The 13,058-nt window shown below is 38.5% G+C and overlaps 1 protein-coding gene across 3 annotated transcripts in view; it reads left to right on the top strand.

Annotated features, from left to right (window-relative positions):
* DGKG (diacylglycerol kinase gamma) overlaps positions 1–13,058 on the top strand; it is a 103,273-nt gene that overhangs the window by 84,448 nt on the left and 5,767 nt on the right. For all 3 annotated transcript variants that reach the window (XM_087964887.1, XM_087964886.1, XM_026667714.2), the window contains 3 exons: positions 3,397–3,598; positions 10,974–11,094; positions 12,499–12,559. In XM_087964887.1, coding sequence (XP_087821013.1) covers positions 3,397–3,598; positions 10,974–11,094; positions 12,499–12,559 — 384 coding nt within the window. The remainder of the gene's footprint in view (positions 1–3,396; positions 3,599–10,973; positions 11,095–12,498; positions 12,560–13,058) is intronic.

Genomic DNA, 13,058 nt, shown 5'->3' with positions numbered 1-13,058 from the left:
CATGCATCTCTTTCTATTTCCCATTCCTATTTTCACAGCATCTTTCCAAAATGCCAGTGAAAGAGATATAAGCCTATCCACTCCAACCTGCTCTTTTTCCTTTCATTCGTGTAACATGATCAAAGCTTGATGGATCTGTATAATAATTTCAAATTATTTGTAAATTATCATTATGTTCAAATGGATTCTTCCTTTAGCCTCTATAGCTGGCACTTGCTTAAGACATCTACGCTTATTTTCTAAGGTTATACACAGTGATAGCCTTCTGGTTTTATTGCAGCCAGCACCTTAAGGGGCTAATAATAGCCAGGAAAGGAGAGAAAAGCTTTTTAGAGGAAATTGGAAGTCATCCAAACCCAGATCAGGAATAAGTTTCAATTGATTGCTGTCAAAAAGGGTAAATGACACAACATATATGTCTCCTCAGCTGTCTCAGATGTTTTAGCTGGCTACATCCCTTGCTCATTCATCACTCCCTAGTTTTTTTTCCTTCCAGCACTAGTCTAGCCTATCCCTTTGAGTACAGGATGTTTAAATAAAAAAGAACCAGCAAAGAGAGACTTTCTTGGTATCTCTGAAGAACTTTTTCCATTGTCCAGCTATTCTTAAAATATGAGAAGGTTTGTGTTTAGTTTGGTGTGGTATTTCAGCGAACACTACTATTACCTCCCACGTCCAGTTCACCTAGTACATCTATAAAATAGATGGGAGACTTAAAATGCTATTTGGCATTTTCCCGTAGCCATCAATTGCTGAGATTGTATTTAGTCTGTGAATCAGTGCAACTCCTAAAACCTTCCCATGTGGATTCATGCCTGAGAGGCTGAAGTCAGACATGGAATATTCAAATAGCACATTTTGCCAGAAACATTTCAAACAAACTAAGTAGGCGAATGATTAGTCCTTGGGTTCAAAACAGCTTAGTACCACACATGACTTCAGTTTGTGATTTAGTCAAGAAGCATATTAAATAATGAAATAAAAGTGAATGTTATTTCTTTCTACCTTCTATATATCTAGGATGAGCAGGTAGGACAAAGCTGCTGTTGCAAGTAGCCCTGACAGTGATATAATGTTTCCGACATTATTAGGTGGCTGAATAAGAGTTGCCAAGAACACATCATGAGCATTATTGGATTTGAGTCTGTAGGCTTTCGATGGGTCCTTGGTTGGGAACAGAATGTTACACACAAAAGGGTTTACACTGATCCATATCAGTGCTTTTATTATACTTGTTTTGGATTTAGCACTGATAGTGAGGACATGGGAAAAATACTTTAGCCGTATTTGTTCAAACTTTGACAGATTCCACATTGCACAACAATTCATCTGTTATACAAAAAAACAACCCTAAGTGTATCCCCTCCCAGCATTTGCTGAAAAATACTATTGTGTGAAAAATTTCTCAATCCTGTATCTTTCTGCAAATATGTTCAGGATATTGTAGTTCAAGGGCTGCAAAGTGTTAATCTAACAGCATTTTAAGATGAAAGCAACAGTTTGCCCTTCTTTTGGCTTCAGGCATCTGTCATGAGCACAGGAGAAATGGCAGTTTTGTTTTGGAAATTGGCATCAGTTATGGTTGTAGTCGCTTAGAAATAAAGCTGTTTTTTTGCCCAGCTGCAAATGTCTACTTCCAGTCTTCCTGCCAACAACCCATCAGCTGCCCCTTCTCAAAGAGGCCATTATACCACATTGGCACAGAGACAAAGCAGGGTTAAAGAGGAAAACACAGTTGCTGGCCATTAGATGCTCATTCCTCTGCTGGGTGAATATATGGCGTCCATATTACCTTCTGCAGCCTGCCAGAATTTTGCTACCCAGACAGCACAGGAGAGGTTCATTGGCAACATCCCCAAGCAAAACAACGAAGCAGAACTGAACACAGACCAAAGAACAGCACTTGCAACCCTTAAATAAATATCAAAGGACTTGTGTGCAGACCAAAATAATTGTTTTTCAATTATAGCTTTTGTCAAACATGTTATTATGATGCTTTAGATTGCTCTTTACAAAAAAAAAACCTATTTACACCTTGTGTTCAATAATTTCTAGTTTCAGTTAGAGGGAGAGGGGACAACCACACAGCAAAATGGATTCACATATGAAGCATGAGATTTTTAAATGTGATATAAATTATTATTTCTGTGTTCATCTGATTATTAGTAAACTTTTTGTTTCTGCCACAGCTGCTTGTAAAATGTTCACATTATTTACAGTGTCCATTCTCTGCTTTAAACATTCCCTCTGTTACCAGAAAATTGATTTATTTGATTTATTTGATTTGTCAATCATTTATAAGATAATAGGTATAAAAATAAACATGAATACAGGAAATAGGTAGGAATAAATGGGGACAATAGGACAGGGACGGTAGGCACAATTGTACATTTACGCATGCATGTTACAGACCTCTTAGGAATCGGGTGAGGTCAATAGTCGATAGTTTAAGGTTAAAGGAGTGGGGGTTTGAGGATGTAACAACAGAGTCAGGTAGTGCATTAAAGGCATTGACTGCTCTGTTGCTGAAGTCGTACTTTCTGCAATCAAGTTTGGAATGGTTTACATTGAGTTTGTGTCTGTTGTGTGCTCTTGTATTGTTGCCGTTGAAGCTGAAGTAGTCATTGACTGGTAGGACATTACAGCAGATAATAATGCACAATATGCAAAACAGCAATATTCATAGGTGATAAAGGCTCACAAAATTAATAAGATCTGCAGTCATCTGATCTTGAATACAGTAGGCATTGTCTTGGATGTATATAGCTATGTTGGCTGTATAGACGGCATTGTTCATCAAGAAGGTCATCAGATTGGGAAAGATTGGTCAACTATACTGAAGCTTAAAGTAATCTTTACTAGATTACTTAGGTTTTACTCACATTACTCCTGATAATATTTATACCACACTTTAAAATGTTCAGAATATTTAGTTGTATAGGCCCCTTGTTCAAGAATCAAATGTTTCATTCACATCTACTGAACTGTCCAGGCTTGTGCATGAGAAACAAGGCATATAGTGCAAGCTTTCTGCTTCAAAAAATGTCCCCTGATAAACTGCATGTTTTTTGGTACATTTAGATTCTGGTTAAAATGGTCTTAAGTAAGTAAGACATTGTTTAGACAATACTGCTCATGCTGACTCTGCTGAAAGGAGACCAAACAATCTATACCTCAATTTTGAACTGATAGCATCCCAGCTTATTTCTTAGTGTTATTGTAATGAATGTGGATCTTAATAATTTTGTTTCATTGGGTTTTATGGCAATTAGAAGTCAATTGGATATTTAGAAAGGTGGGATAAAAATATTTAAATAGTTCATCGTACAGCTTAATAGATAATTTTGAATATATTTCATAAAACCACTCTTTTGTCTTTTTCTCCCTCTGTATCAGTGTGATGGAACTGTTTTGGATCTGACTAGCACTTCATTGGAAGGAATTGCAGTTCTCAACATTCCCAGCATGTATGGTGGCTCCAATCTCTGGGGGGAAACCAAGAAACAGCGCAGCTATAACCGCATGAGCAAAAAAATACCTGAAAAGTTGCAATCCTCAGTGGTTACCGATGCCAAGGAGCTCAAGTTTTGTGTCCAAGGTGAGGTGGCTTAGAATTTTGAATGTGGTAAAAGTAGCATGTAGGAAGCTGCAGATATTTAGGAGTCATTCCTGTACTGTATATCTACAGTGGCCACACAAAAAGTGTATTTCCTGTGTTCAATGCCTGACATGTTGGAAGAACCCAAAAATAAGGTTTCTTAGGGCATGCAGTTTAATGAAAAATAACATCCTATTTCATCTGTGAAAATGAAGACCAAAACCAGGATTCGTGTGCCCATAGTCATTGAAGAATTGAAAGAAGCCATTCGAACTGCATGTGGAGTACCAAAACATGCTCAAATTAAAGCATATCTCAGATATGGTGAAGAGGAATCCAACTTTCTGGATAACTGGCTGAACTGTTAAGATTTTTTTTTCTAAACATCCCGTCTGGAATCTGTTTTCATCATTGTGGGCAATGTTTTCTGGAGTGGTTGAAAACAGAACCTGCTCTTCTTCTATGTAGCATCTCCCAGTTTTTTGAAGGTTAAACATTTCCAATTCCTTCAATCTTTCTTAAATCCCTGCCCCTCCTTGGAGATCTTTTCAGGCGTTGTTATAGTTTAATTAAATCATTCCTAAAGTACAATATCTAGAATTGGCCACAATATTTGAGATGGGATATGACCAAAAGAAATGAAGTGATTTCCTATGATTTGGAAACAATACTTCTGCTGAAGCAGCATAAAATTGCATTTGGCTTTTTTGAAAGCAACATCACACTGCTGACTCATATTCAATTTGTGATCGGCTACAGTTCCAAAATCTTTTTCACAAATGCTTTTGCCAAGTCAGGTACACATGTGCAACTGATTGCTTGCTAACTGAAAAATCCTGCATGTGTTCCTGTTAAATTCCATTCTGTTATTTTAGGCACAGTTCTCTAACATAAAAATAATTGTTAAAGTTATTTATACAATCTTTAAGGTATGAGCTATCCCACTTGACATTGTAATATTTGCAGATTTGATAAATATTCTATCCAAGCTCATGGGGTGACTTTGGACCACAGCTCAAACTACCACTAGGCTGCTTTGTTTGAAATTATAAGAGCAGAAAATGCTGTAAATACTCTCTTGAATGCCTAAATTAAAAGTAGGAAATTAAATAGCAATAGTACTTAGACTTATATATCACTTCACAGTGCTTTACAGCCCTCTCTAAATGGTTTAGAGAGTCAACGTATTGTCCCCAACAATCTGAATCCTCATTTTACCCACCTCGGAAGGATGGAAGGATGAGTCAACTTGGTGAAAATCGAACTGCTGAACTGCAGGCAGTCAGCAGAAGTAGCCCGCAGTACTGTATTCTAACCACTGCACCATCACAGTGAATGAATGAATGAATGAATGAATGAATGAATGAATGAATGAATGGACTCGTGCCCTGAATATCTGAACTCATTCAGAGTAACAGGTATTCCCTGAATATCTTTTTCATCATTTTCAAATTTCAAATCTGTTCCTTAAACCTGCTTTTCACAATTATCTGCTGGAAAACATATCTTTACTTCAAGAAAACCAATAAGAATAGAAGCTAAAAAACTTGCCTTTTCTTTGTCACCTGCTAGAACTTTGCCACCATTATTAAGAAGCTGGGTCTTTGCATAATGTATCCACCCCCATCCTGAGTCCTCCAAAAGTAATTCACAAATGTAATTCATGTCATGTTGGTACTACAGCCTAGCCTGAATCCTGACTGAAAAGGGTGATGTTGAAAATCCTGATGTTGTCCTTGAAAATACTGGGTACATGCTCAAGTTCATACCTTAGAAAGCTCTTGGCTTTGGCCTGCTTTGGCTTGATTGTGAGCTGCTCACCATCTATTCTACATGGCCCCTGTCCAAATTTTTGCTACTATAGTTGACCTCTTTCACCATCTTGTACCAATAATATAGTGAAACTGATTTATGAATGCCCCACCTGGAGATGCCCGTGTGTGTAGGTATGTTTTGAAGTTTAAAAAACAGTGTTAGCATTGAAGAAATTATTGAATCAGAAGAAACGGATAAACCATTCTCCTGCTTCATTTCTGTTTCTTAGGCTACTCAGTCCAACTTTGTTTTCCTCCTTACTATTTCAAACTTTGGCATTCCAATTTCCAACCACAAACAGTACATCTTTCAAAAAGACAATCTGACCATAATGAGTGACTGGGAATTTGGAGAGATGTGTCCCAAATCATCTGAAGGGTGTAGCAAGCTGCGGGAAAACTGGTAAAGGAGTTGGGTCAGGCAGGCAAAGGCTGAAGGGATGGCTTGAGACCAGGCCGGACACACCCTGACAATTAGCCAGTATGCCTATTGACATTCTCACACGCAATTTCCAAAGGGACTTAATTCACAATTGTAAATTATCTCTAAATGCAGCCAACATTGCCAGCTTCCAGCTGCGCATGTAAGAAAGGATTCCCAGGACAACCTGCTTTCTCCCTAGGTAACAAGTTTGTGCTGTAAGAAGTCTGAGACTATGCATACCAGTTTCTTTTTAATTTTTTAATTTTAATTCATTTCTGCTGAAGAAGCTGCTATGTGCAACCTTCTTTCAATTCAGTTTACTTGTCCTGCCCAACATGTTCCTTCAGAATACTTGTTCATTGCTTATAGTACTATCAAGTATTCAAGCCTTTCCAATTGTGCCTGGGTTGAAGGGGACAGAACCCTTTGACTTGGGTTCATCTCTGACAATCATTAATTTCAGATAGAGCGGGAACTTATGATATATTCCAAAGGAGTATTTTACAGGCAGCAGTTATTTCCAAGTTTATCATTAATGTAAAATTCATTAGATGTTGTCTATTTAATTCTTCTCAAAGCCATTCCCTCCCCCAACTCCTTGCCAGCTTCCAATGAGTCTAAAGCTTTACAGAAAATGGATCTTGCAAACTAATTAAATATTAAAGGCCTTAAGCTAATCACACTATTGGCACAGCATTGCCGAGCTACTGGAAACAAAAGGTACATTCTCTGTCATGGAGAATCATGGATCACCTTGTGAGATTTTTCTGAAATGCTCTTCCAATGAGAGCACTTGCCTGAAAATAAGAAAATTCTAAGAATATCCTCGTGGGAGACCATGGAGAGGATTGGAAAGAGCTTGGCAGAACAGGTGTTACTTAGGCAGAACAGAATGAGTAATTAAGAGGATGCTTTAATGCTGTTACAGGCTACAGCACAAACAGGAAAAAGAAAGCTGCTGGGGTGGTGAAACAGCACTCTCTCCAGAATATTCCCTTCTGACTAATGCATGAGACTCTCGGAGTGGAGAGGCCTGAGGTGGGATGAATACAGCAGCAAATCTGTAGGCATTTAAAGCGCAATCCTCAAAAAGAAAAAGCCACTGGGCATGAACTTCATTGTGAACAATACATGGCAATTTTGAAATACCTTTTCACTAATGGCTGCCTCAGTGGCAATGGGTAACTTTCTAAGAACTGCAACTTCAAAACAACAAGCAGGAAGTTGCCAATATCTGATCTGTGGGCCATATCTATCCTACCCCCACCACTATGCAAGGTTCCCAGCCTATAATTGTTCCTCTTCACTATTTTTCTTGTGAAATGAGACAAATGGGTTCATAGCAGCAATGTCAGCTCACATGTTACCTTTGTAACACATACCCAGATGATAATAGCTAACCAGCTTGAAAACTAATAATCAGGTATGTCAGGACAAGGTTTATAGGGAGGAGCAGTTTCTTAATACTATCAATTATTACTTTTGGCATCGGCTACTTCTGTCGGACAACACAAATAGGGATTATTTTAAAATGAATCTTGAATCAAGTGGAGGATTTAACAGTACAATTTTACATAAGCCATCACTAACCTAATCTTCAGAACAACACATCTTCTTGCTCCCCAAATAAGCATATCACAGCAGGGCTCTATAGGATTTTACATACAAGTAGATCTGAACTATCTTTTGGGAAAGGAAAACAATTGTATAGAAAACACACTCCAGATTCAGATTCACCCATGGCATAAAGACAAATCATTTTTAGAGGATGTGTCTCTATGAAGCAGCTTTTGATTATCTCCAGCTTACCTGTAGAGGCACCCTAAACTTTTCCTTAGCTGTTCCAGTTTTAAAGTAGTAGTGCTGTCTATCTTTTCCAACACATCCTGCTTTAAGAATGCAATGGCTCATTCACAATCAGAAACTGGCATCTTCAGAGTTCCTATATATATATCAGCCTTTTTATAGATCACTAGATGTGTCCTACTATTGAATATTTGTTCAAAAGTTTTACAAAGATCAGTAAGCCTCCCTATGAATAAAAATGGGATTGGCTAATTATTTAAACAGGGGAAGGTATATATTGCTGATTCTACTCGAGTTTGCTAAAGCTTTCTGCTGCTTCTGCTGACAAGGGTTTGGCATGGCTGTACTTTCTGCTGCTTCTATTATTTTGGGAGTGAGGCAACATTATTTTCTTGCTCTGATGCCATTTTGCATATTCCATTGGATGCATCTGGATGCTGCTATCTCCATTCACTTTCCTTCATAGGTCTTACCAATTTGGAAGCTGGCGGAAAATTGATAAGAGTTGTGCTAGTTTCTTCTTCTATCCCAAGTGACAGGAAGGTGGTAAATCTCTCTATAAGCTTACTAGATTTCTAGAAGACTGGCAAGCTTTTGTCCAAAAATAACCCAGCTGATAAGTTAAGGATGGGCCAGGATGAGGCAGAAGGGCCTTAGTGCGTTGTGTAAGCTCCTTCCTCCAAACCAGCAACACATTGACCTGTGTTCTGAAATAGCTCAAGTGATCTATCACTCAGACAACATGAATACAGCTAAAGCCTCTGCCCAACCTGCTCCATCACACTTTCAGGAGAATGAGTGGGGGTTGTTTCTCTGACTATCTACTGATGCTGGGAAGTGGTGGAAATAACACCAAAGAAATCTACTAAATCTTGCCTTTAGCTTGTCTCATGATAAGGATGTAAGAAGCACTGGCAAGCATTCCTGCAAACGCAAATTAGAGTTGAGCCATCATGGCAATGCATATTATGCTGTCTTGTTTCTCTGATAACTCAGGGACTGGAAGAATACACATAAATGCAGAAGGGAGCAATATTTAAAGATTCAGCGATAAAATCTATCTTCCCAGAGTAGAAGAAAGAGTCGAGGCCATTAGTATTTAGTTTTGAAGTTATTCAGGCAAGACCTCATTTGGGGAAATTAAATATGCTGGTTTGGGGTGCTGCAGAAGAAATGACTGCAACTTTAGCACTGCAAATTCATCCTGATGTAGGCCAAATGTCTATGTTTCAAAAGATAAATTTGCTTTGTTCTCACATTTGTTTCTTCTTGTTTGTCATTCGTTTTAAATGCTACACTTTTCCCCTTGCACAGCAAAGGCAACCAAACAGAAACCATGCCTGTGCACAGGAGGGTTTGCCAAATGAAGGACCCAAAGAGATGGAGCAAGCCTATTTATTTATCCTTGGCTGCATCATCGTTCCGGGTGCTGAAAAATGTTTAATCCTTGACCCAAATAGTGCCTTTTTAAGGGAAGACATTTGTGTTCAAAACCACAAATTGGTAACATCTGTGCAATACTCTTGGATGACACAAGCACCAAGTTCACAGATCTTTCTGAAAATGAGTAGAATCTGCACAAAAAGTGCTACCAAATGCAGAAGCATTGCCCCTGTTGCTTTGCTTCTGAAGCATTTGTCATGTTATTGTGCTTCCCTCATAATGGGATTCTTTTCCCAATAAAGACATTTTAATGAAATTAAATGAAATCAAATGAAATGTTTGCAACATGCTCACTTGTGCATCAAAAGCACCCTTAGGTAATGTGCAGGGGATCACTGGATCACAAGTCGTGGGGCTGCCTTACTGCCTTGTAGGGAAAAAAATTGAACTGAGAGCTGTAGCCAACTCATTTCAAAGCAAAATGTGGAGCAGAGTCATAGTAATTTAACCCTAGCAAAAAAAAATTAATACTCCTTTGTTAGCCAAGACTTCCATTATTAGGTGAACAAATAAAACTACCTTTTATTGATTGAGATTATTGACAAATTTAGCACGCTGCTTATTATTTTTTTCCAGGGAACTCAGAACAGCATTTAAATAGGTACAAGAAGTATCCCATCCAGTCATTACCTGTATAGCTTCTACATGCTGGTTGTAACTTTCCAAATGTAGGTGTATTATAGACCTGCTATCCAAATATTTTGAATGAACTTGGGAGCTTCTGCCAATAAAAGATGAGGTTGACAAAGAACTGCTCCAAACATTGCCTTCAAACTCTTTTTTCCAGTCCTTTCAGGACAGTGGATTCATTTGGAAATAAAGGAGTGTTTGACTGAAATATGCACAGAAAGACAGTCAAGCAAATGACATTTTGCCCATTCATGAAATAGATACCGACCTGGTGGGGTTAAATGCCCGTTTTCCCAAAATGCAGGCTTATGCAGTAAAGTTCAGAGACTTGGCCAAGAAACAGAAGTAGATGTGAGCCCTCAAGCTAAATCACAATATTTTATCCACCAATCACAAGAAAGTTCCTATTTCAGAAGTTAAACTGCAGAGGTGGTATTCAGCAGGTTCTGACCAGTTCTGGAGAACAGATAGTGGAAATTTTGAGTAGTTCAGAGAACCGGCAAATACCACCTCTGACTGGCCCTGCCCCCATCTATTCTCTGGCTCCCGAGTCCCAGATGATCAGCTGGGTCTTCTTTTGTTGTCTTGCACAGGAGAACGGAGCTGCAATGCAGGTTAGTGGAGTGGGGAGGGAATGGAGATTTTACAGTATCCTTCCTCTGCCACGCTCACCAAGCCACACCCACCAGGCCATGCCCACAGAACCAGTAGTAAAAAAATTTGAATCCCACCACTGGTATACTGGTATAGAAACACAACAGCCCAGATATACACAACAGATGGACAAAACTACCACCTACCGTCCCTGTCCTATTGTCCCCGATTATTCATACCCATTTCCTGTATTTATACTTATGTTTGTTGTCTTGTAAGCTATTGACAAAATAAATAAAATTAACTTAGATACAAAATATTATCTCCTTTAGTGTTTCTGGGCACTTACTGCTACCACCTCCAATTATTAGATAGATGATAGAAGATGTTAGATGATAGATAGATAGATGATAGATAGATAGATAGATAGATAGATAGATAGATAGATAGATAGATAGATAGTGATAGATAATATAAACTTTTCAATTAAAATGATTTTAATTTAAAACATGATCAAAGGGTCTTAGGGCATTATAAATGAGTACCCTGATGTCCATAGCTACTACATGAAGAACAGCAATATAAGCAATCTTCATCCTTGCATGAAATACAATATAAGGGACAAAGGTTTTTCTTTGTTTAATAATTATCTATCTTTCATTAGCTCTTAGTGATCAGCTCTTGGAAGTTGTTGGTCTTGAAGGGGCAATGGAAATGGGACAGATCTATACTGGACTGAAAAGTGCTGGAAAGAGGTTGGCCCAGTGTTCCTCTGTTGCCATCAGGTACCTCCTTTGAGACTTTGATTCTAGTATGAATTTTTCACCCAATTTGGAAGATATTATAGTAACAGACAAAAAAGAATCAGGCACCTCCTGATATCCCTTTCTTCTGTGTGCTAATATTCTAATAACCTGCTCTAAAGACCAAATCTGTATTTTCTGTGGTTTGCTATGACCTGAAAAACTTACCAAGTCTATAAAAGAAAGCTGGTTGGAAGCATGAGGAAGAGGATTCCATCCTGTAGTGGATAAACAATGGCTAGAATGATGATCACAATGAAGCACTTTACTTAGAAGGCATTATGTTTTCCCAGAATTCCAGCATGTTCTAGAAAGAGACAAAAGGTGATGAGGGAATGAGATGTGGAGCCATGAAAAAACAGGAGGATTTTTGACCCATTACAAAAGAGAATAAGGTGCCTGCTCTTACATTAAGAAATAGGAAAAGGGTGTAGTTTCTATAGACCCAAACCAGGGGTGGGATTCTACCAGTTCACACCTATTCGCTAGAACCAGTTGTTAACATTCTAAGCAGTTTGGAGAACCGGTTGTTAGAAGAAATTACTGGCCTAATCCTGTAAGGAAGGCAGGAAGGAAACATTCTGGTGTTGCTTACAGAAACTGCCTCTCTGTTAACCCTTATTACATTCTTGGCAGGACTAGCCTTACTGTCTCTGGAACTTCTCTGGAGTTTTTTCCCCTCCTCTGCTAGTACTTTGCTTGTGTGGAATGACCATTCAAAGTTACAATGGTATTGAAAAAAGTGACTTATGACCATTTTTCACACTTACAACTGTTGCAGCATCCCCACAGTCATGAGGGGCCAGGCAAGGAGATGGTGCCTCGATGTGAGTGATTTTGAGTTGGCCACGCCCAGCCAATAAAATGACCACCAAGCCACGCCCATCAACTAAGCCATACCCACAGAACTGGTTGTTAAAAAAATTGAATCCCACCCCGACCCAAACTCAATATACCTCAAGACTATATTGGGCAAAACACAGTTGCCTCTATTTGCAATTGCACATATAGTAGATGCGTTAAGCAAAGAATGATAAAGGTGTGGGGTTAATACAAGTAAATTGAGTGTGCCTTCTTGTGCTCCTATGCTATTGCTTCTTTGGTTCCTAGAAATCCTAACCACGCTAACGAGAACCATGTTCATACAACACACTGATCTACAAATTAGCCAGTCAATTTTATCATCGTATTGGAACCATCCTATTAAATTATGGTTCATTTATCATTCATACACTCAACATTAGGTGATGATTCAGTGACTACAGCTAGATAGCCTCATCTTGTATATTTCACTCTTTCACTCTTTTCCATTATTGGCAGCTTAGAGCAAAACAGAATTCAGTTCTGGCTTGTTTTCCTTCTTACAAGACTGTTTGTGTATTGCAGAACAACCAAACTGTTGCCCATGCAAGTGGATGGAGAGCCTTGGATGCAACCACCTTGTACAGTGAGTAGTTGAAACACAGAAAATGGTAGTAAAGGACTTCATTTACTAGATCAAGAAGTTCAGAGAAGATTTTCTTTGGAAAATATATTGCAGAGGAGACCCAAATTTTAGTAACAAAACTTAGGAAAGAACTATTTTAAAAATAATGCTTCTATTCCAAATGGAAAAAAATAAAACAAAACCAGCCACAATATCCCAGGAAAGAACTCACTGTTTGGGGAAGATTATTCAGATCTCTTTGATGTCATATTATCAAGCTTTTTCATAACAGTGACAGTCACATTTGTACCCTAAGGGAAAATAACGAAAAATTAAAGGGAGAGAAATCTATGGCAGTTGTTCCTCTTGGTAGCTAAAGATAGCTAAAAATACAATTAGTGTACCTTCAGCCTATCCAGTGTATTCAGATCAAAGGAAGTTGTATTAGACACAACAATAATGTGTGTGTGTGTGTGTGTGTGTGTGTGTGTGTGTGTGTGCATGCCCTCAAATCAGTGTG

The sequence above is a fragment of the Notechis scutatus genome, chromosome 4 (genome assembly GCF_049901735.1).
Source record: "Notechis scutatus isolate UNSWTSFEM ecotype Mainland chromosome 4, rNotScu1.2, whole genome shotgun sequence".
In the NCBI taxonomy this organism is placed as follows: Eukaryota; Metazoa; Chordata; class Lepidosauria; order Squamata; family Elapidae; genus Notechis; species Notechis scutatus.
The sequence above is the reverse complement of the archived record's forward strand: the minus strand, read 5'-3'. Positions and strand labels throughout refer to the sequence as shown.